Here is a 22254-nt window from a genome sequence, read left to right on the forward strand (position 1 = left end):
CCGAGCCTTTCTCTCCCATCCCTCCTTTCCCTCCACCACTCGCTTGTTCCTCTCTCTCATTTGCTATTCCCTCTCTGACCCCCCCCTACCCCCCCTCACACCCCCCTCTACCCTCAGCCTCCTTTTGCGGGGCTGATGGATATGCAGAGTATGTTAAGAAGCACATGGTACTGTCACCAAGCTGATGGTGCTCAGTGACTCCTCCAGCTCCTGGCTGGTGTGTGCTGCAGGAGCCTGACACCCTGACCACTGAGGCATAAAAAACAGAGAATTGGAAGCCTCAGCCTGACAGGCACCAGCACATCCCCAGAGAGGGTCCTTATGTGTGCGCGAGAAGGGAAGGGGGTAGCAGAGGTTCTGAGGGGAGGAGAGCGAGGCAGGAGAGAATGGAACAATGAGATGTCAGCCCGCTTCCATCTGCAGCACGGCTGCGTGTTCGGGAGGCGTTGCTGCCTCCGAAGCAGCACGCGTGGCGTAGGGCGGGAGGGAGAGCTGTGACCCATTGAAACGCCTGGGGCACGCGGCGCTGTGCTGGCAGGGATGCGCGGTTCTGTCTCTGGTGGGCGCAGGTGATGCCGGGTGCAGGTCTGGATGTGAGTGCCACGGGGAGCCTCCGCTGTCTGCTGGTGAGCAGGGGAGCGGGCACGCTCTTCTCCACCCCTGCTTCTTGTTCAAGGGCTGCGCAGCAGGGAGCAGGCGATGTCCTCTCCACCTCGCTCCTCTGCCTGCACGCTGCACGGCCTCCAGCAAACACAGATGCTGCTTCATCCCAGCAGCAGCCAAATGGTGCTCTCCCAGCAGTGCATGGCTCGGGAGGTTTGTGCTACCTGGACAATCACCTCTCTCCTGGCGCCAGCAAATGAGCCTCTCAGCAGACCTGCCCTGAGTGAGGGGCTGCTCTCTGGGCTGGGATGAGGCGATGGCTCCAAGTCCAAGGTGGGTGGCTGTGCCAGGTGGTGCCGTGGGGTGCTGACCCAGCAGAGCTGCATCTGGAGGTGTGTGGTGTAGACTTGCCCTTTGGCTGAGGCGAGAGAGTTCCCGAGAATGAGATGCGAGCCATTTCATGTCTGAGAGCTTGAGTACATGAAGGCTGCAGCCAGCATCTTTCTTCAGCCTGCCAGCCTTCTCTGCCACCTTGCCGTAGGAGAATTGTTCTTTCTCCGTTGGTACTGTTCAGTTTGTATACATTTGTGAACCTGGAATGAAGAAAGATAGGAGAGCAGAGAAACTGCCATTCGTGGGAGATGTTCTAATGAAGCAACGGTGACATTTCTGTTTGCATAGTGGTGGGACCAGGTACCCTACCCAAGGTCACAGCTGTGTTATGCTGCCCTGAAGAGATTGCAGCTCAGGTATGAAACAGGAGATGACATTTGAAGAGAAAAAAGAGATGGAGAAAGCAGCTTGTTAGGAGATAAATAGCAGTAACTCTTTGAGTCTTCACTGTGCCTTTGTCTGGAGGGTTTCAGAAACTCCTGAAACTGATGCAAGCATCCCTCTTCCTCTGTTAAAGTGATTGATGGAGGTATGGGTCCAGGGCCACGTTCTGCTGGAGAGCCTAGAATGGTGTTCATTACCTAGAAGATCGGCTGATTTATCTCCTGCCAGCAGGGAGATTGGCTGAGCAGCTCTGTCCCAGCATTTCTTGCCCTGAGTGTTGTAGGGGCTTGGAGGCAATGGCCAGGCCTTTTAGGTTGGTCTCGGATTCCTCCTCTCAACTCCTGCAAGCCATCTTGTTCCCGCAGCACAAGCTGCACGAGGAAATCCCACTAGCTCAGCAGGTGTGAGCTGGATTGCAAAAGGACACACGGGAGATGACTGTCCCCATTTAATAATTGGCTATCCAGACGGCCCTTCTACAGAGAGGGTGGTCGGCAGTGCTTTTGCCGAAGCCTTCACTGGAATACAACAGATGCTGAATAGCCTCTTTTCCCCACACAGGTGACTGCAGTCTTAGATCAAATGACCTTTATTTTGTCTTTTTCTGTTTCCCTTTGATTTAGGGAGTGAGTTTTCTGGGAGCCCATACAGCCACCCACAGTACTCAACGTACAACGACTCCTGGAGGTTTCCCAATCCCGGACTTCTGGGTAAGTTGCTGCCCTCCCCTTTGGGGCCGTGCTCCTAGCTGTGCTCATTTATAAGCCAGTGGCAGTGATGAGTCACCAGGATAAGCAGGATGCATGTCCTGGAGCCATCTTGCATCCTGGTGCTGTTCACTGATGAGTGGCTGCAGATCCCCATTGGGTACAGCAAACCTCCTAGTTCTCTTTACCAGCAGGAAGCCTGCTGCTAAACGCCGCTGTCTTCCCGTTTCTGCCTCCTAAAATCATTTGGCAGACACAAGGCACTGCTGGAAGACAGAGTGCCCATTTCTTGGAGCTGAGGGAACCCGTTCCTACAGATCTGGTGTCATTTTATTGGGACACCAATAAAATGACAGGGAGATGCTGTGTCTCGTCATTGAATGTTAGCCCCACTACCCTGCGTGGTGTCGTCTCCTTGCTGGTTCCAGCCATTTGCATTTCTCCCAGACCTCATGTTACGTTTACTCTTCAGTCGTGGGTTTGCAGTGCCTGTTGTGCTCGTGCAGCCTCTCAGATGTCTGCATGGGCTCTCGCAAACAGTAGGGAGCAGGAGCCCCACGGCTCACGCAGGATCACGGCCCTCATGTGAAGCATAAACACAATCCATTTTACACCACTGTCAAAAGATGGCCCACTTTGACCTTGTACACATGTAGAATGCAGTAATTAGAATTTTTCCCTGCATAATTTGCATGGATGAGGTAAGTAAAATACCAATTAATTGTCATCTTTCAACAGAGGAATAGCGTGCCTTGGAGATTTCCAGATTTATGGATGACAGGGCTGTTGTATGTGACCTCCAGCAGAGAAATAATTTTGAATTTTTGTCTTTTTTTTCCCCCCCTCCCCATCCACTTTCTTTGTTTTAAGTAATTGAGTCCCCATGTAATTGAGCCACCCAGGCTGTATTCATCATGGTTCTTGTCCTTAAACAAATCCTTCGGGAGCAATAGACAGCCTCTGCCTCTCATGCCATGGTGCTGGTATGCTACTGCTATTTTCCGTGCCACATTTAAGGGTTTGTTAGTGCTTCCATCATAAATCAGAGAACAGATCTCCAGCTAATATCGATGGGCATAGCTGTACAAAGCCAGAGGAGTCCTGGTGCTTAAACCTGCAGTTACCATGGCCGCAGCCAAGCAAGAGGTTGGTAGGGCTGTGTGGAGGAAGGTGCTTTAACCAGTCCGAAGAGTGCACACAGTCATTTCTTAATTGCTGGTTTTGTACCTCCTTTGGCGTCAGACGAGATATTTTAAACTCCCACTTCTGAAGGGAGGACAAACAGAGCTCTGAAGCGCATGAAGACAGGCCTCAGAAGAGAGGCTTTGCATGCTTCTTTAATTCTCCCCACCAATCTGTGAAGAAACCAGTGGGATATTCAGAATAAATGCAAACCCAACCTGAAGCCCATCCTCCTGCACAACTAAAGTGGCTTTTGGCAAGGCTGGGTTGCAAACTCGTCCCTGCAGATTTCCACTGGTGCAGGAGGGGACTTGCTTGGGTGTCTTTGTTTCATTTTTGGATCTCTGGAGGCGAATTCTTTCTCTTTGACTCTGTGTACAGTTGGAACAAATGCATTCTGCCCACAGCAAAGGGAGTGGACTGTAAGGCTCAGTACACGGACCTGTGAGAGTTGGTGCCATACGGTATGGAGCGTCCCTTCCACCAGTTCAGATCAGTGCCCCAGCAACGTGCCCTCCTCACCTCTTGCCCACCACCATCTCCTGGCTCTGGGGGCTTGGAGAGAGTCCTGGTGCTGTGCCAGCAGTGCTCAGTGAGAGACAAGGCATTGCTGGGGTCTCAGCACTATGCTAGCCATGAGCCTCACAGGGGCAGCCTAGGGAAGGTGAGCTCCATCCTAGCCAGGTCCATTGCATTGGAACAACCAGCAGGTCTCCTGAGCCCTGCAGGGAGCCCAGCCACACACAGCTTTGCCTGTATCCTCGTAGCCTAATTGGGCACTCCATGCATGGCCAGGGCTCGGTTGCTCACTGGTATCTCTGGACAAGGAGTGTTGCAGACCTGGCTGCAGAGCCTCAGATGCCTGCTCTACCTCTGCACGCACAGCCAGAGGACTCATGTGATGTGCCTGGGCACCTGCACTGGAGAGGAGGTTAATGTCAGCTGTATCCATGCTGCTTCCACACTTCTCAGTATACGTGAGTACGTTTACTAATTCTCTCTGGAGAGCGAGCTCCGGCAGTATCAACATCAAAGCAGAAACCTTGACAAAATTAATCAGTAGTAGTACAGAGACTGACACAGTTTGTTTTGCTAAGTCCCCTCCCTTCACCAAGATGAAATTCTAATACTCCAAGCACTCAGCAGCACCTATGTTCAATTAACTTGCTGTTCTGACCAGGAAGAATTGCTCTGCAGCAATCACACCAAGCTCAGATATGTGAAAGAGGAATTTAGAAGAGAGATGCAATGATTTGCAAGTGCAAGAAAGAGTAGTAGGGCTGAAAAATGATTTGGGGGGTGGGATTAAGAGTAGGAACAAAGAGAGCTGAGGATGGTGTGACAATTTCAGTGCTTAGTCTCTGGTCGTTCTCCTGTGAGTATGGAGCAGCAGTGAGAAGTAAGCCGGTTTTTCCACCATAAGGCCATGCTTGGGAAGGGTGTGCAGGTGGAGCAGAGCTGTGTGATTCCACAAGGAAAGCTGCTGCATGCTGTCAGTGCTGTGCCTGCACGGTGCTTGCTGCCCCTTTTGCATCTGCAGCCCACTCACATCTGCTCCAGCCAGCATGAGAACTGATACCGATGGGTGACTGTGCAGAAAGGCAGCCTGTGATCCGATGCTGTGATCCGCAACTCTAGCAGAAGGGCAGAAACCAACTTCCAGTCCTCCAGGATGGTCAAGAGAAGCAAGGGCAGAAGAAGAAATCACTTTACTGAGGCAGCTCCCTCCCCTCGTGCTCTTCTGTCTGCTGCCAGCATCACCTGCAGCCCTGTACAGGACATAGCCTGCACCTCCTGCATGACATGGCACAGCTCACTGTCTGCAGCAGCGGTGCAACCAGCCCTGAGTTTCTGCAGGGCCGTGCTGGGAGGATTGGTAACACAGCGCTGGCTACATGCCTTGCGTCCATCTCAGAGCTGCAACCAGGTGTCCACATGGATAACTCAGGAAACAATGTGAGGAGGTGGAGAAGAGGGCATCTCGCGTTCTCCGCGCTGTTCTGCTGATGGCCTGAAGCTCCTATAATGTAGTGATGTGCACAGGAGCGTGTGCACAGACATGCTGGGAAGCAAGCGTGTGCCTGGGGCTCCGTCCGTCACTGTCTGCAGGGCCTGGCAGGCACACCAGCTCAGACCTTGCTCAACAAGCAGACGCTAACAGTGGATAACAGAAAGGCAGTCTAATGAAGAAAAACGATTCAATTTCATGCTGGCTTGTTGCAATAACTTCTTTGCCATTTTCTCTCATTGCACTGCTTTCATCTCGGTGCTGCCTGTGGCAGCTTCTGCTTCGTGGTTGTGGTCTGTGCTTCACGTCTCACTGCTCGGGGCTGCCTGTGGTCTTGGGGCTGGGATGGAGTCCTGCAGGGAGGTCTCTGGGCTGCTCAGTGGAGCTGGAGGCCAAGGCGAGCAGGTGGAGAACAAGGAGGGGCCAGAAATGGCTGTGCCAAGGAATATATGGAAGGTAGTAGAAATTGGAAAGGAAAAATGGCCAAAGGATGGACAGGTCTATTTTGCACGGGAGCATGCTGACAGGGAGAAGGAGCGATGGCTTTGTGGTATGCTGTTCTCACTTTCTGCATAAAACACAACCTTTTTGCTTCATCTGCAAACCAGAGAAATAAAACTCAGCAGAAGTGCAAGGTCTTTGGAAAGCTGTTCCATGCTGCACCACACCTCCTGGTGCCTCCTGGGTGCATGCAGAAGTCCCAGCAGGTGCTTTACCTGGAGGTGCTACCTTGCTCTGCAGCAGCAGAGACAACCCACACTTCATGTTGGGTGCATTGGCTCATAAACAAAAAAGCAGTAGGCTGATGGTGTGGCCTGAGTTACCTTCCTGGCAAGGCGTTCAGAAAGCAGGCAGAAGAAACAGGTAAGCAGGCATGTGTGAGGACCCAGCAATAGGCACGGTGAGTTGGAAAGACCCTGTTTTTGGGAAGTGTTTGGGACAGTAATGATGGCCCCCTCGGGGCCCCCATTTGGGGCAGCAGCTTTGCTAGCTCTTCTCATTTTGTGTCCAAAGTGCAAAGTGCTGAGTCCTGGTGGCTGAACATCCCAGGAGGTGTTTCTGGGGAGAAGGCAGAGCAAATCCCTGGGTGTGACAATCATCACAGAATCCCAGGGGTTGGAAGGGACCTCAAGAGATCACTGAGTCCAACTCCCCTTCTAAAGCAGATTCCCTACAATAGGTCACACAGGTTGGCATCCGGGCAGGTCTTGAATATCTCCATAGAAGGAGACTCCACAACCTCTCCAGGAAACCTGTTCCAGTGTTCTGTCATCCACCATCTGAGCTGACAGTTAACACTAAATGTCCATAAGCTCCCTCTTTGGGTCTGGTGGGAGTCCAGCTCTGTGCTTGAGCTTGTCAGCCAGCAGCACTTGGCAGAGGAAGGGAAGCCAGCTGAACACACACGGCGTGCTGTGGACTTCTCTCTCCTGCTGACCCTACAGCTTGCAGTGGCCCTATGGTGCCCAGCCCTCTGCCCACCCATTGGTGCAAAACACTGATCCTGGTGGCTGCAGGGATCTCTGCAGCCCCACGCAGGCTGAAGCAGAATGCCATGGAGGGTGTTGTCTCACATGCAAAGGATGCACTGTGGTCGTGGAGGTGGTGCAGCGTGAGTACTGCTATGCTGAGCCTGTACATGGCTGGTTTGCTAGGGTCTGTGATGGGAGCAAATGGCAGAAAGTGCACTTCTGGTTTCTCTTCTGTTTTTGCTGTGCTGCTGTGTATACACACCCACCTGAGGACTGGTGTCACTCCCATCTCCTGAGAGCATCAGCCCTGCTGCTTCTGCAGCTGGAGCTGCAGAAGTTATCAAATCTGTGTTAAGTCCCACGCTTGATCCTGCAGCCCAGCCTGCTCCAGAGCAGGTCCTCATGGAGGCTTTTTGTTGCTCTGCCAAACCTGCCCAGTTATGTCAATCACAGGAGTCCAAGCGTGAGTCCTTCCAAGGGACTCTTCCCCACTGTGGCCCATTTCACATTTCATGCACATGGATCTCGGTTGGTGACGTGAAGACTGAACTGACAGAACGTTGAAATATTTTGTAATTCTTTTCTTGCACCATATCAGTTTGTTTCTTCTCTTGAGTACGTGGAAATCATTGTATAGCTTGTCCTGACCAAGTATGTGTATGTGCAGACACAAATGAAGTCTAACACGCTTCCTTATTGCAGCAAACAACCCGGATTCCAGGTGACCCTTCAGTGATCACGCAGTGGTCTGATGCTTAGCACCGCAGGGCAGGAAGTTCATTATCAGTGTTTATTTCTCAGGCCTTGTGTTAATAGGTGTGCGTGTCAGAGCTCTAAGCCCGGTCTGCACAGCTCACCCGCGGTCCTCAGAGCTCTGAAATCACTGCCAGAGCTAAGCAAAGCCAAGGGACTTCTTCCCTGAAAGAAGCAGTGTAGAAAAGGGGTAATTATTTCCGAGTCCAGTAAAGGATGCTTCTGGGTGCGAGGTTCTCACTCTTCAAAAACAAGGGAAAAAAGAGAAGTCAGGGTCTTGTGATCTTTTGGAGGGAGAATACTCCAACCGCGTATTCTAAAATGTGATAAATATTTTGTGATGTAAACGACACTGATGTGTTGGGTGAAGGGCACTCTCCAACCTGCAGCAGTGCACAGCGGCTGCAGCAGTTGCAGGAGGTGAGTTCTGTTCTGATCACTCAGCCTTCATTCCCGTGACTCAGAACCCAAAGGAAAGAGCCCTGGGCGCACTGAGCTGGCACCTTTCCCCATCTGTCCCCTTCACAGCGGTCTCCTCTTTTCCAGGCTCTCCTTACTACTACAGTGCTGCAGCCCGTGGAGCAGCCCCACCTGCAGCTGCCGCTGCCTATGACCGCCACTGACCTCGGACCCAAAGCTTGAGCACTTATCACAAGATACCGCCTGGGACAACTGCATTGAGTCACCTTGCTACAACCACGCAAGTCAAGGAGGAGGAAAGTAAATAGTAGGAACAAGCTCATTGAAATTTTACCCTTAAGACTCTGCAAACTTAACGTCGTTGTTTTCTTAATTCTGGTGATGCTGTCTGGGTCTCAAATGAAGCAAAGAAGTAGGAGGACGTGGTTCTCCTGGCACATCATGCGGTCATAGAAATGCAGTAGTTTGATGTTGCTTGCAGCTGCCAGGCTACTGCTTTAATCGCTGTGGGTACCACGGCTGTAACTGGGGATAAGGAAGAGATGTGGGCCTCCCTGTGCGGGATAGCTTCCTCTTACTGCACACTGAGACAGGCTGTGAGACTCAACACAAGCTTTTTTAATTATTATTATTGGTTTTTTTTTTCTTGGTTCTTTTTTTTTTTTTTTTTTTGTGTGTGTGTGTGTGGCAAAGAAAGATCAGTCTGCTCAATTTTACACAAGCAGCACTGTAAATACTTGCTTGTTTGTACTGCTATGAGAGTGACTTAGCGTATGCTAAGCTTATGCAGCAACATTGTACAAATCTAGGCTCAAAATACATCTGAAGATGTGTTTTGAAACCGGTGCACTGATTCAAAGAATTCAGTAAGCTTTAAGCAACTTTGAACCAGGTTAACACTCATTGTGGCTATCTTTCAGGCTGTTACTGCTGTACAGCATCCTATCCAACAGCTGTGTGTAATCACGCTATCTGCTGGTACCAAACCCATGGGCATCAGAAGGACGTGGGCAATTTTGTCACAGTTTATTGCCTAATATTAATTTGTGCTCATTTGTAATTACAGTGAGCACTGAAACAAATTCTCTGGTTTCAAGTTAAACAGCATTCGGGAAAGAATGATAGCAGACACCTTACCTACATCTCAATGGGTCGTCTGCTAAAACCCAATGATGGGCACCCTGAAAGAAAGGGGGAACGTATGGCCATAATGATTTCTGTGAAGCGGACGTATTGACCAGAGTATACTGAACACATGGGCAGACACACCTGCTTTCTGAGCAGTACTGGTCAGGGGGGTCTGTCCATTTTAATGAAGGCATCTCAAGTCATTCTAATAACACAGAGGAAAGCAATTCTGAATTCAGGACTCAAGTCATGGAGATCTTTGTCCCATTGATCCTGCATTTCTTGCCCTCCTACTCAAGGAGGGAGCACTGAGGTGACATTTCATTCAGTGCTCACTGCTTCCCGGGGCTACTGAAGAAAGCAGCTTTCAAACGACCTGGCAAGCAATACACCAACCATTGCTTTTTTCCAGGAAACTGGGAAAACTACCCCCAGTGCAGCTACCTTTTGCCATGTATTATGGTGTGCATGTGCCCAGCCACTCCTGGAAGCAAGGGGAGAGCTGACCTTGCTGAGACCAGACTTACCTGCAGCCTCTGACTGCACGCAGTGCCCACAGCAGCCCTGCTTCCTGCACTGATGAGCGCCAGCACCGCAAAGGGACCTGTCTGTGTTTCCCTGCGTGCTTCCCAAAGCTGATTGTTGGTGGTGCCCCACGAATCAGGTATTTGCGTCCAGTTTTACAAGTATTTCTTTGAAACTGCAACGTCTGAGCTAACGTTCCTCCCTCTTCTCCTCGCTGCCAGCACCTTGTGTGCCTGCCATCAGTGAGCACTGACAGCCTCTGTGTGCTCCCCAGTCTCAGTGGCATGTTTCGTACGTTCTCATGCTACGAAAACACAGCTGTTAGTTTCAGGGTTCCATGCTAGATGTTCTCTGGTCCTCAAAAGCCATGATGATACCTAGGTCCCACTGGCTTAAACGGTTTCCCTAATCCAGAATTGAATTCTGTGAGCACGAGACGAACTGACCTGCAAGAAAAATCGTCCTTTTCATTCCTCAGCACTTGATACCTGGAACACAAACATGCACACGCGTTTTTAACTGAAAAGCACAAAAACATCATCTAGCCGGGGAATTTGCTGAAGCTTTGCTTTGGTGTTACCTTTTCTCAGTTGTCATGGCAGACTGCGTGCCTGTTTGCACCCCAGTGGCTGTGTGGGGATTCTTCACACGTGCTCTTGACTGAGGTGTGCACACCACATGCAGGGGCATATCCTGAGTACACCTGCCTTTTCTGTAAGCTTGGGTAGTTAGAAGGTCATCTGACATTAGCTGAAGAGGCAAGAAACAAACATCTGACAGTATAACATGAGGGTGTGGGCTATGCCCCCAAAGCGAGGGTGGGGGTGAGCTATACAAGCTACAGAGATGCTACTTGACCATTGATGAAGCTGGTCTCAAAGCTTGTGCTTGTGTCTTTCCAGTGCAGGAAGAGCAGCTCTTGTTGATTACGTGTATGCGCTTTCACCAGTTCTGAGTGCTACCCAGCAAACATTTCTTAAAAGCTTGTTTTTTTTAATTCCCTGGTGGTAAATGGCTTATATGGCTTTAGGTTGGATAACACCAGGAAGGCTGAACATAAGACATGAAACTTCAACAGATGTTGCTATGCTTAGGACAGAGACTCTTTTAGTTAGTCTACAGACTTAGGAAAAACGTGGTTTGTATGTAGGTCGCTCCGAAAGTAATGCCACCTATTCGTTCCCATGGAAATTACAGTGGCTATAAAGAGCACAATACGCTGTTTGGTAGAGCAGATTCTCAGCTACAAAACACTATCTGTCAACACAGCCACCACTGTTAACCAATTTGAGTGGATGAGCTTATTGGGAGACTCTTCTTTTTGTGGTGTGACAGCTGTGCATAGCTATTCAGAGCATGGCTTGTCTTTCAAGTCAGTGTCACTACTGCTGAAACGCAACACCCACTGCTTCACCGTGCTCACATCCACTCTTTGGTCTCTGTGTATGTTCAGCAAGCATCTATGAATGTCAACTGCTGCAATTATTATTATTATTATTATTTTTTGCACGGAGGAGTTCAGTGGCACAACTTTGCTTCATACGCACTTCCACATCAGACGTCGTTTTGTCGGAGTGCCCCTCTGCTGCCGTCTGTCTTATGGCAACAAAATGGAACAGAATGTCGGTGTGAAGGTTCAACCTCTACTATTATATCACCAACATCCACCTCTGATATCGTGGGCTAACGTAATAAGATAGGAAGCTTTACTTTTGGAGCAGCCCTCATACATTTCATGCCAAGGATGCATGCCCGTGGATTAAGTGATGTAAGGTGCTTACACTCAGCCCTGATTTGCCTTAGTGCTTACATCAAGAATCCTTAGGGGTTGGTCCTTGGCCAGAGTTGTCTTGCAGTGAGTGCACTATGGTGGCCTCCATCCTCTGAGCCACAGCTTGGGTGAAAGGCAGAGAAGGTGCAGGTACACAGGCCTTGCACAAGTCTTCTCTCTGCCTGTGCACTCCAGCTCGCAATCATGGCGATGAACCACAGATGCTCACCCTTGCACGTGTACATCAGTGACCTGTGTCTGTTCCACCCCCTGCAAGCACTGCTGAGGATCCATGCAGATGTGGCTCGTTTATATATGCTAGGGCTGTTTCTCTGCAAGGAACACAAGCAGGGTTTAGCCTGCTGACATGCATGCCATCCATACTTCTAGAAATCACACTTGGCAGTGCTTTGTATTTTTGACAGTAGCACAGTCAACTATGTATACGTCCTCTCCAACAGCCTGCAGCAGGCCTGGCTGAGAGGATGTGAGCAAGGCCCTTAACGTGCACGCACTGTTCACACTTGCTGGCTGCAGGGGAGGATGTAGAATGAAGTGGAGACCGTAAGTGAGTGACCACTTGGTGTTGCAAAGGGATGGGGACGTGATGAATGCCATTATTAATCTGCTGAGGCTGGTTCAGATTTTTTTCTGGAGTAGTTTCATGGGTCATTTTCACGCACCCAGAGACACTGGTGTTGGGCATGGTCGGCGCTGCTGTTGTTTGGTTTGGGCAGGATGTCCTGCAGCATGGCACATCATTACCAACCCCTTGCAGAACTCAGCCCCATAAAAGTGCCTTCAGGCAGTTCCACCACTGAGCTCCTTCGTGCAGCTAGATGGATGGTGTTTCAGTAGTATGCGCTCCAGCAATTGCTTCCAGCACTGACTTAAAAATAAAGACTGAGAGGTGGAGAGAGAAGATATTGACATAAGATTGAATCAACAGAGGCTATGAGCTGGTGTTACTTGAACTGTCTTGTTGAGGAAACCCTTGGTCCTGTGCTGTAAATGTAGCCATAAAGAAGTCATGTTGTGGGCACTGAGTTTAGCATTTAGGCCCAAAGATTTGACTGCAGAGGCACTGTTGTAAGACGGCACCTATCACCTGCAGATTTAAGCACAGCTCAAGACAGGATCCCTAGACTAAAAAGTCTTTGATAGCTATCAGGTCAGAAATATGCCCCAGGACCTGGGGCCATGAGGTCAGAAAGCAGGTGTTTCATTCAGATACACAGAGATGTCAAAGTAGAACTTTCAGGAATGGTGGGACTGCAGGCTCTGGGGAGAGCCTTGGTGTTGTAGGCTGGTGTGAAGGAAACAGCAAAGGAGGACAGAGTACCAGGAGGAAAAAAAAAAAAAAAAGAAAGAAAAAAGGAACAAAAGGGAAGAGGCAAGCTGAAAGGAAAGTGAAGTTCATCAGAGAACTGCTGGACTTCTGTAATCTTTCTTCTAACATACATGTTGCAATGGCTGTGCACTGCGGAGGGCGCAGAGGAGTTCACCACTTGCTGCACTGCAGAGTAGTGGCAGCTGCTTTCTGCTGATACACATTCTCCCATACACTGCCTTGGACTGATGGGATTGTATTCTATTTTAAAATATTCTTTAATTTTTTCTCTTCTACAAGTCCTTTATCATGAAAGAGAATTAAAGCCATGCTATGATGTTGCTTATTTCCAAGCACAGCTATCCAATAGTTCCAAGTGTTACAGCACACAGCTTAGATAACTTGTGGGGTTGGCAGCTGAGGCAATGTGGAGGCTTCAGCAAAATGTCCTCCATGGTGCTGTATTCTTTCCTGCACGTATATGCACGTGTGTGTGTCACTGGGACATTGTGACCATGATCCGTGATGGGAGCACAGCATTAAACTTGACCCATCCTGTGACTCCGTCCCTGCAGTGCTGGGAAAACCTGCTTCTTCTTATGGATTCACTGAGAAAATGACAAGAGAGGTCCAGATGGCCAGCAGCTCCCAGGCTCTGCCCTGCAGTCTTGAGCAGAGCAAAAGCAGTGCCAGGTTGGGCTGCTTGCAGTGACACAGGCGCTGGCTCTCATTCTGATCCCTAGCAGTCACTCTGCACTGAAGGTAGAGAGCTGAAGGGCAGCGAATGGCTCAAGACTCTGGCAAGAGAAGTGCTGGGCCCCTCAGACAACCCACTTGATTAAAAACAAGTAGTATTTCTTTTCTGGTGGAGTTAACCACAGAATCACAGAATCATTAAGGTTGGAAATGACCTCTAAGATCATCTAGTCCAACCATAAATAAGGCTTGCAAGTATTGAGCAAAAAGCATCTTTGAGAGGCGCTTGGTGCAAGCCAAGTGTTGTATCAGCACGGTAGCGAGTGTGAGTGCTCGTGTGCAGAGATGGATGTGTATGCACCCGTGTGTGCACTTGTAGGCCCATGTGCACCTGTGGGCCTATCCCCACTCCCCAGCGCCTGCTGACAGCCTTGCCGTGCAACTGGTGACCGCGCTACTGGACTCCTGCATCCAGGTTTACTACTCTCACCTTGTAAATCGAGATGGAAAAATGGTCAGTGGGTGTTTAGATCTTTCTATTTCTTCATTCAGCCTTGTAGTGCAAAGAAACTTTGTCCTGGATTTTCACTTTCTAGTGGCCTTTGTACATTCTGAAGTTACAGAAAATCATTTCATTGCAAATGGAATTTATTTCCAAGAAAAAAAAAAAAAAGAAAGAAAGAAAGAAAGAAAGAAAAAGAACAGGCTTTTTTTTTTTTTTCTTGTTTCTTTTTTTTTTCCTTAGAGATAAACTACTTTCTATTAGGACCTTCTAGCAACAAAGAAATACATATCTATCGTATCCACCAAAGTCTGCAACGCCTGCATTGAAGCTTACTTCTTGTAAGAGGAAAAGAAAGAGAAGGAAAAAAAAAAAGCCTCCTTTCCTTAAAAAATGCATACAAACAGAAAAATAAAAAACACAGAAGAAAACTCATAAAAATAACTGCTGAATTGCCTTTGAAAGTAGGGGATAACATCTGTTGCAAAACAGATGAAAAATTGCTTCTTAAAATGTGTATGTTTTGTATTCTTTTTTTCTAGTAGGAAAAGAACAGACTTGAAATTTTGGTGTTTTTCCTTAGTGCTGTGTGTTGCTTTTGTGTGTTATAATATTTGAATGTAATTACAGCAGTGCCAATTTGCCAAAGATGTTGAACATTACTTTGGGGATTTTGTTTTGCGTTTTACTTTGGGGAGAGGTAAAGGGGCGGTGGGCTGGGCAGTGGGCGTGCTGAGGTGTGGGTCACAAGGGATGGGTCTTTTCCAGGTTTTTTTTTTTACATCTTTTTTTCCCCCTTCCCCTTCTCCCCCCTCCCCCCCTACCCCCGATTCTTTTTCTTGTCGAAACTGAAATCTGTGGTTTTATTCTAAGTTAAATGGTTGACTGCAACACGTTTTATTTTTAGATTAGTTGAAGAAACATGCAATAAGATTGGCGTAGTTCAATATCTGTGTGTCTTTTCATGAGAGTGACTGTTACTTGTGGACATTCGATTTTATGTAACCTTTATGTGAGATAATTATTTGTAAATATCTACCATAATTTTATTGGTTCCTAAAATAAAAGTAATTTTTTTAAGTTCCAAAAGCCTGTTTTCACCTCATCTACTTTTGGGTCGCTTGGGAGAAGTACCAGGTTGTTGGATCCGAAATGGGATTTCTTGGGTCCTCGTTGAGAAGACACCCTTTGTGCAAGGCCGGTGTCTCCGAGGCTCACTGCTACTGCTTAATTAGCCGTGTGGGCCATCAGCTGTTCCCTCAGGGCCGTCCCCAGAAAGCCATCAGCTGTTCCCTCAGGGCCGTCCCCAGAAAGCAGAGCTCCGCTTCCTGTGAGGAGCTGCGCCGCCATCAGGCCTCCCCTCATCCCGCCCCTCCCTGGGCAGAACAAACCCAGGGATAGCGGCTGCCCCTCGCACTCCTTGCCCTCCAGACCCTTCTCTGTCTCTGCAGCCCCCCTTTGGACACTCTCTAATACTTTTATGTCCTTCCTACATTGCGGCACCCAACCCTGAACGCAGCGCTCCAGGTGAGGCCGCACCAGGCAGAGCAGAGCGAACCGATCCCTCCCAGCACCCGCGGGCGGTGTTGGGCCTGATGCCCCCCAGGGCACTGTTGGCTCTTTGGGCTGCCAGGGCATGCTGCTGGCTCACATTCAACTTGCTGTCAGATCCCTCTCTGTGATGCTGCTCCCCAGCTCCTCATCCCCAGGTCTTTACGTAGAGCAAAGGTTGCTCCGTCTGAGGCGCAAAATCTGACGTTTGCTATACAATTCAGTATTAAACAGTTACACTTAAGGCACAAAACTCATAAAAGCTTTACACAATCCAGCATTGTAGGTACATAAAAGAAAATGACAATCTAGTCACAGATGTGGAGCACAGAAAGACAGAACTTGATCAACCCGCAGCTTGCAAGCTGTGTTTACTCAGTCCTCTGCAACCTTTGGTTCTGGGAGACATTTTTCATTCCAGCAGCACAAAGCAACGAGTCCATCTGGACACACTCTGTTCAATTTAGATTTGGATTTAGGCTGGAAAATATCAAAGAATTATAGAATCATAGAATGGCCTGGGTTGAAAAGGACCACAGTGATCACCTAGTTCCAACCCCCTGCTATGTGCAGGGCAGACCAGGCTGCCCAGAGCCACATCCAGCCTGGCCTTGAATGCCTGCAGAGATGAGGCATTCACAACCTCCTTGGGCAACCTGTAGTGGATGATCATCCCTGGAGACATCCAAGGCCAGGCTGCAGTGGGCTCTGGGCACCTGATCAAGATGCATGTATCCCTTTTCGTTGCATTCCAACTCAAACCATTCGATGAGTCTATTAAATTGTACTTCAGCTCCAGTGCAAATCCCATCTGCAGCCTTACATTCTTGTTTTCACAGCTCAGAAGGACTGTGACTCCCCTCTCTGTCCCTCCAGCCCTGAGACAGACTTTCTGGTAGTTACTGGCAATGCAATGAAGTGTGTAGGACTGCTCTCATGAGCTAGCATCTCTTATCGGAGCAGTGTTTCATGCACTTGAGAATACAGTGTCATGGAACTGACTTAACAAGCATTCAAAAATCACTTTTCTGGAATTTTCTGGTTCATCCATCAGTGCTTATTCAGCCATATCTCACATCCCATTTGACTCTTGAGTCCACCTTCACACCTCACACCTCTCTCTTACTGTCACTCACCAGCTGTTCTCCACGCATGACTTACTTTGCAGCTCCGTGGAAAGCATGGCATTTGCAAAAGACCCTTTACAGCAAAAGTTCTAATGCAAACAATTGTCTCACCTCCCAGTGTCAATGCCTGTGTCATTGGTACAGGGCAGCGTTTACCATACTCCATCACCCTTCAAGTCACCCCCAGCAAAGGCAACTCAGAGCTACAAAAGAGGGCAGAAATCTCCTGCTTTCCTCTGTGAGCCCTGAGAGACTCTTCTCGTGAGAGACATCTGCTGCTGGTTACATCTCCCAGGAAGAAAGTCACCAGCTCTTCTAGCCTTGCTACATCAAGACCAACGCTTACCTTCCAGCAAGACTGCAGAATCGGTCTTGTGCTGAGAGATCACTCGTATGTCTCAGCAGTCTATGTTCAAGAGAGACAGTACAGCTCCCAGAAGTACAGAAGGAGCAGAGGGGTGGGTGAGTACAACCTCCTTCCTCTTCAGTACCAGTGCTTGGGTAGCTTTCAGGGGAGAATCATGGTGGAATAGCTAAGGGATTTTTCAGAAGAGTCATGCGGCGACAGCAGGAAATGTGATTATCCATTCCCTACAGAGAGATGCCGGTTGCTGGGATTACTGGTCCTGGGTCTGTGTTTTAGACTTTTGTTCTTCTGCTTTCTTTCAGTCTTGCTAGATTAAGAGGGGATCAAACAGTCCTGCAGTTTGCAGGCATCACCCGTTCCTCAATGAAGCTCTCATAGAATTACAGAACTGTAGGGGCTGGAAGGAGCCTCTGGAGATCATGTAGTCCAACCCCCAGCCAAAGCAGGTTCCCTGCTGAAGGCAGCACTGGAAAGAATCCAGGAGGGTTTTGAATATCTCCAGAGAATGGAGTATCCTTCAGCCTAGCCTGTTCCAGGGCTCTGGCATCCTCAAAGTAAAGAATTTCTTTCTCGTGCTTGCACACAATGTCCTGTATTCCAGTTTGGGCCCAGTGCCCTTTGTCCTGATGCTGGTCACTGCTGAAAAGAGTCTGGCCCCTTCCACTTGACACCTGTCCTGGAGAACAGATCCCCTCTCAGCCTTCCTTCTCCAACCTGAACAGCCCCGGGGCTCTCAGCCTTTCCTCACATGGGAGACATTCCAGGCCCTTAATCATCTTTGTAGCCCTCAGCTGGACTCTGTCGCATTTGGATGTGAAATATCACTTCTACTTCTGGCAGGAGAACAGTGGAATTAGACCTGACAAAATTATGGTGAGAGGCACAGAAGCATCCTGTCTCTCCAGGTGTGAGGCCCCATACTGCTTTGTTCAATGAGAATGCCCTTCAAGGATGCAAATGCAGTTTTATCTCAAGTCTGTGTACAAATGGCTATTGTTTAAGATGCCCTGGAATTGTCACTTAAACTTTTCATGAATAGGAAATGAAGACCCTTGTTTAAGCAACAGAATGTCTCTGTATTGCAATACATTTTGCAGACAAGGGCAGTCCTGCCAGGAAAGTCAGGAACAGAGTTGGCGGGTACACGAATGCTTGTACAAAGAGATCAAAGTGACAGCCCCTCTGCCAGGATCCCTGCAGTGGACCATGATGGCTAGAGCTGGAACATCTGGAAACCATGTCAGATATAGCCAGCGAGAACTTGTAGCTGCTGCTTCAGCATGTTGTGACCTAACGTCACTCTCAGTCACTCAGCAAAACAACCCCAAGGACTTGAAGTCGCCTAGGGAGTAAAGTAAATTCTTTCTCTGCATATGCACTATCTTTGAGCCATCACAGAGCTCCCTTCTGGATAGCATTTCCAAAGAGGTGGGGATACTGACTCCGTCTGAATGGTGAATCAAAAAGTATGCTTCGGTTGCTATCCAGCTAGGTTGACCTCTGCAACATGCCTGCAGACATGTGACAATCCTTATTTATTCAACCTTCCAAAGGCTGTGCTGAACAGGAGGCTGTGAGCATGACAGAATCTGGATCCCATGCCCTCATTTCAGGCTGAGTGCTAGGCAGTGAAAACATAGCCAAAGCTGCAGAGCAAAGGCTTGCCAATGAACGCATGGGAAATGGGCTCAGCTGGGGCAAAATGGGCAAAATCTGGCAGGTCATAGTGATATCGAACTCAAATAAGATCTGGAAGCATGAATTAGCAATGGAACGTGTTTATAGCAGAAGCATTACATGCTACGTGCATAAGCCTCCTTTCTGAGCACAGCCCCGAACACTCTGCCTTGCTGTGATGGGTTGACCCTGACCAGATTGACCCGACCAACTTCTAAACCCTCACTCAGACAGTCACTCATCTTCCTTCATTAGGAGCTCCATCTGAGAGAATCAGAATGCAGACGTCCTGTTTCCAGCTGGGATGAAGTTAATTTTCTTCCTAGCACCCGGTGTGGTGCTGTGTTCTGGATTCTGAATGAGAGCAATGCTGATAGCACACTGATGTTTTAGCTGCTGCTGAGCAGAGCTTACACACAGCCAAGGACATTTCAGCTTCCCATACTGACCTGCCAGCGAGGGTCTGGGGGGCAGAAGGAGCTGGGAGGGAACAGATCGGGGACAACTGACCCAAATTGGCCAGAGAGATATTCCATACCATATGGTGTCATGCAGGACTATAAAAGTGGGGGAGTTGGCCAGGGATGGGGGGCTGCTCAGGGTATGGCTGGATGTTGGTTGGCAGATGGTGAGTGATTGCGCTGTGCATTACTGTGCATATAATTATTGTTGTTATTATTATTTTACTTTCCTTTTCTATCCTATTAAACCCATGAGTTTCACCTTTTACCTTTTTTTTTCTGATTCTCTCCCCAGTCCCACCGTGAGGGAATGCGTGAACGGCTGTGTGGTGCTGAGCTGCTGCTGGGTTGAACTACACCAGCGGGAAAGCAAGGAAACCTTTTAGGTTGAGATGAGGACAGTTTAACAGGAGAAACAAAGCTATGTGCACAGGGAAAGCAACATGGAGAATTAATTCTCTTTCCCACTGTCAGGCAGATGTCAGCTGTTTTCTGGATAGGAGGGCCTCAGCAAGCTTGGTGGTTGTTTGGGAAGACCAGTGCGACAAGCATGTACTTTCTCCTCTTTCTCCTCTCTCTACGATGAGCACATCACATGGTATGGGCTATCCCTTTGGTAACCAGTGGCCATCTGTCTTGGCTGTTCCCTTTCCCAGCCTCTTGCTCAACCCCAGCCTACTGACTGGAGGTCAGCATGGGAAACGGAGGGAACAGGGTTGCTCTTGAGGCCATGCAAGTATTGTTCATCTAAACATTGGTGTGCAATCAATGCAATTTTGTTCAGCAAATTGAAACATATTCCCATCAGGCTGCTCTGAAGAAAATTAACTCCATCCCACCCAGACCCAGTGCAGTGGTGACACTCCTAGGACAGTCTAAGAGGAAAGAATCCAGCCACTGCTGTGGTGTGGCTTCCCTATTAAACCTTAGCCACCTCACAGCACTGTGAAAGTCACTCCTGATATGAGATTGCTAAATTCTGGCACCTAACTCTATTAAACTCATTGTAAACAGTTCCCGATAACACTTTAAAATAATGGTCCATTACTGCAGTAATGCTTAATTAGAATGGAAGTGACAAATGGAGTCATCATGATTAATGTTATTATAATGAGTACATCTGCAATTTGCTGTTACACACAGAAATGCCTGGCTTCCCAAGAAACTCTCAGATACGGAGGGTGTCTTTTGTATTCATAGGGACATAATAATTCCTCTGAAGGAATCTCATCATAATTTAGCTTGAATTAATGTACATTTATCACACTGTGTTACCCAGTGTAGCAATTTATCTAAATCCTATATATGTAATGTAGACTGTATACTCTTGCCTGAGAACACTCAGTAATGGAGAAATCCTCTGAAGGAATACATTTACTGTAGATCATTAATGCTCAGTGTGTTAAGTGGCCTTTAAATTAAACCAAGTTAAATAAACTCTTCTTTAACATACCAAAGTAACTTCTTTCATTAACAAACACATTAAGGCTTTTTTTCATTTACATACAGCTGATGTAAGCATATGATACCAAAATGTTCTATTAGTGGAACAAAATGTGATTCAGGGAGTCTACAAGAGAAGGCAGAAGAATGCACGGGTTTGGCATGCTAACTTCAAGTCTGTAGAAAACAAAATGCTGTCCTCTATTAAGATGTGGCCAAAAAAAACCCAACCAAACAAAAACCAACCCCAAACATCAGCAATAATGCCGTCAGCAGGAGCAGGAGGTGATCATCCCTCTGTGCTTGGCACTGGTGAGACTGCATTTCACGTACTGTGTTCAGTTTTGGGCACCTCACTGCAAGGAAGACATGGAGGACCTGGGAGCATGTCCAGAAAAGGGCATCGAAGATGTGAAGCATCTGGAACACAGTCCTAAGGGGAGCAGATGAGGGAACTGGGATGGCTCAGTCTGAAGACGAAGAGGCCCAGGGGAGGTCTCACCACTCTCTACAGCTCCCTGAAGGGGGTAGTAGCAAGGTGGGGGTCTCTGGCAACACTGCCAGCAAAGCTACGTGGCTCAGAGATAAAAGGGGGCTTCATCTGTGTGATGAACCCTCAGAGCAGCACTTTGCTTCTAGAAAATCAGTGAAACGTGGATAGCGTCGTGTTTTTGAGTAAGACTTAACCACAGTTTCTACACTGGTGTTTGTTTGATACCCATATTTAAAACTTATTTATAGGAGAGTCTGCCTAAAAGTTCTTGGATGTGGCTGTGCAATCCTCTTGGTATTTTTAATCAATAATAAGGAAGCATCTCATGAAAGTGGAGGAATAATCTGCCTTTGTCCCTACCGTATGATTTCTACCTCTTTTTGCGTGCTATCTAGAGTAAGACAAGTGATGGCTGCTCTTGACTGGAGGAAGAATCGCTTTTAATGATCTTCTCCTAGAACTGGACTTGAAAGTATAGTAAGTTTGCAGGCAACGCTAAACTGGGAGGAGCTGTTGACTCCCTCGAGGGTGGAGGAGCCTTCAGAAAGACCTTGACAAATTAAAGGGCTGAACAATTCACTGCCTGAATTTTAACAAGAGCAAGCACAGCACAGAAACGGGGAACCCCAGATATGCTTGAAAGAATCATAGAGCCGTTGGATGAGTTGGAAGGGATGTCTGAAGGTCATCTAGTTCAACACTCCCGCAGTGAGCGGGGACATTGGTAGCTCAGTCAGGTGCTCAGAGCCATGTCAAACCTGACCTTGAACGTCTCCAGGGATGGGGCATCCACCACCTCTCTGGGCAACCTGATCCAATGCCTTACAACCACTTTTTTATCGTAAAAAAAAAGAAAATCTTCCTTATATCCAATCTAAATATTCCCTCTTTTAGATTGAAACCACCTCCGCTTGACCTGTCACTGCAGACCTTCCTAAATAGTCTGCCCCATTCCTTCTTATAGCCTCCCTTTAGATACTGAATGGCTGGCCTTAAATCTCCCTGAAGCCTTCTCTTCTCTGGGCTCAACAGCCCTAGCACTCTCAGTCTGTCCTCACAGGGTGGTCTTCAATCCCTTGTACTGTTTTTGTGACCTTCCTCTGAGGTCTCACCAGTGCAGAGGAGAGGGTCAGGTTCACCTCCCTAGATATGCTGATCACACTTTTTTGATGCAGCCCAAGGTACTGTTGGCTTTCTGTGCTGTAAGGGCATGCTACTGGTTCACGTCTAGCATGCCATCCACCAGGACCCTCGGGTTCTT

The 22254-nt window shown here is 48.3% G+C and overlaps 1 protein-coding gene across 5 annotated transcripts in view; it reads left to right on the forward strand.

Annotated features, from left to right (window-relative positions):
* The window catches only part of PAX5 (paired box 5), a 115071-nt gene extending 100108 nt beyond the window's left edge, over positions 1-14963 (forward strand). For all 5 annotated transcript variants that reach the window (NM_204424.2, XM_025144634.3, XM_015280784.4 and 2 more), the window contains 2 exons: positions 2004-2090; positions 8049-14963. In NM_204424.2, the coding sequence (NP_989755.1) occupies positions 2004-2090; positions 8049-8125 (164 nt within the window). In that variant the 3' untranslated portion in view covers positions 8126-14963. The remainder of the gene's footprint in view (positions 1-2003; positions 2091-8048) is intronic.
* The last annotated feature ends 7291 nt before the right edge of the window (positions 14964-22254 follow it).

This window comes from Gallus gallus, chromosome Z (assembly GCF_016699485.2).
Source record: "Gallus gallus isolate bGalGal1 chromosome Z, bGalGal1.mat.broiler.GRCg7b, whole genome shotgun sequence".
Lineage (NCBI taxonomy): Eukaryota > Metazoa > Chordata > Aves > Galliformes > Phasianidae > Gallus > Gallus gallus.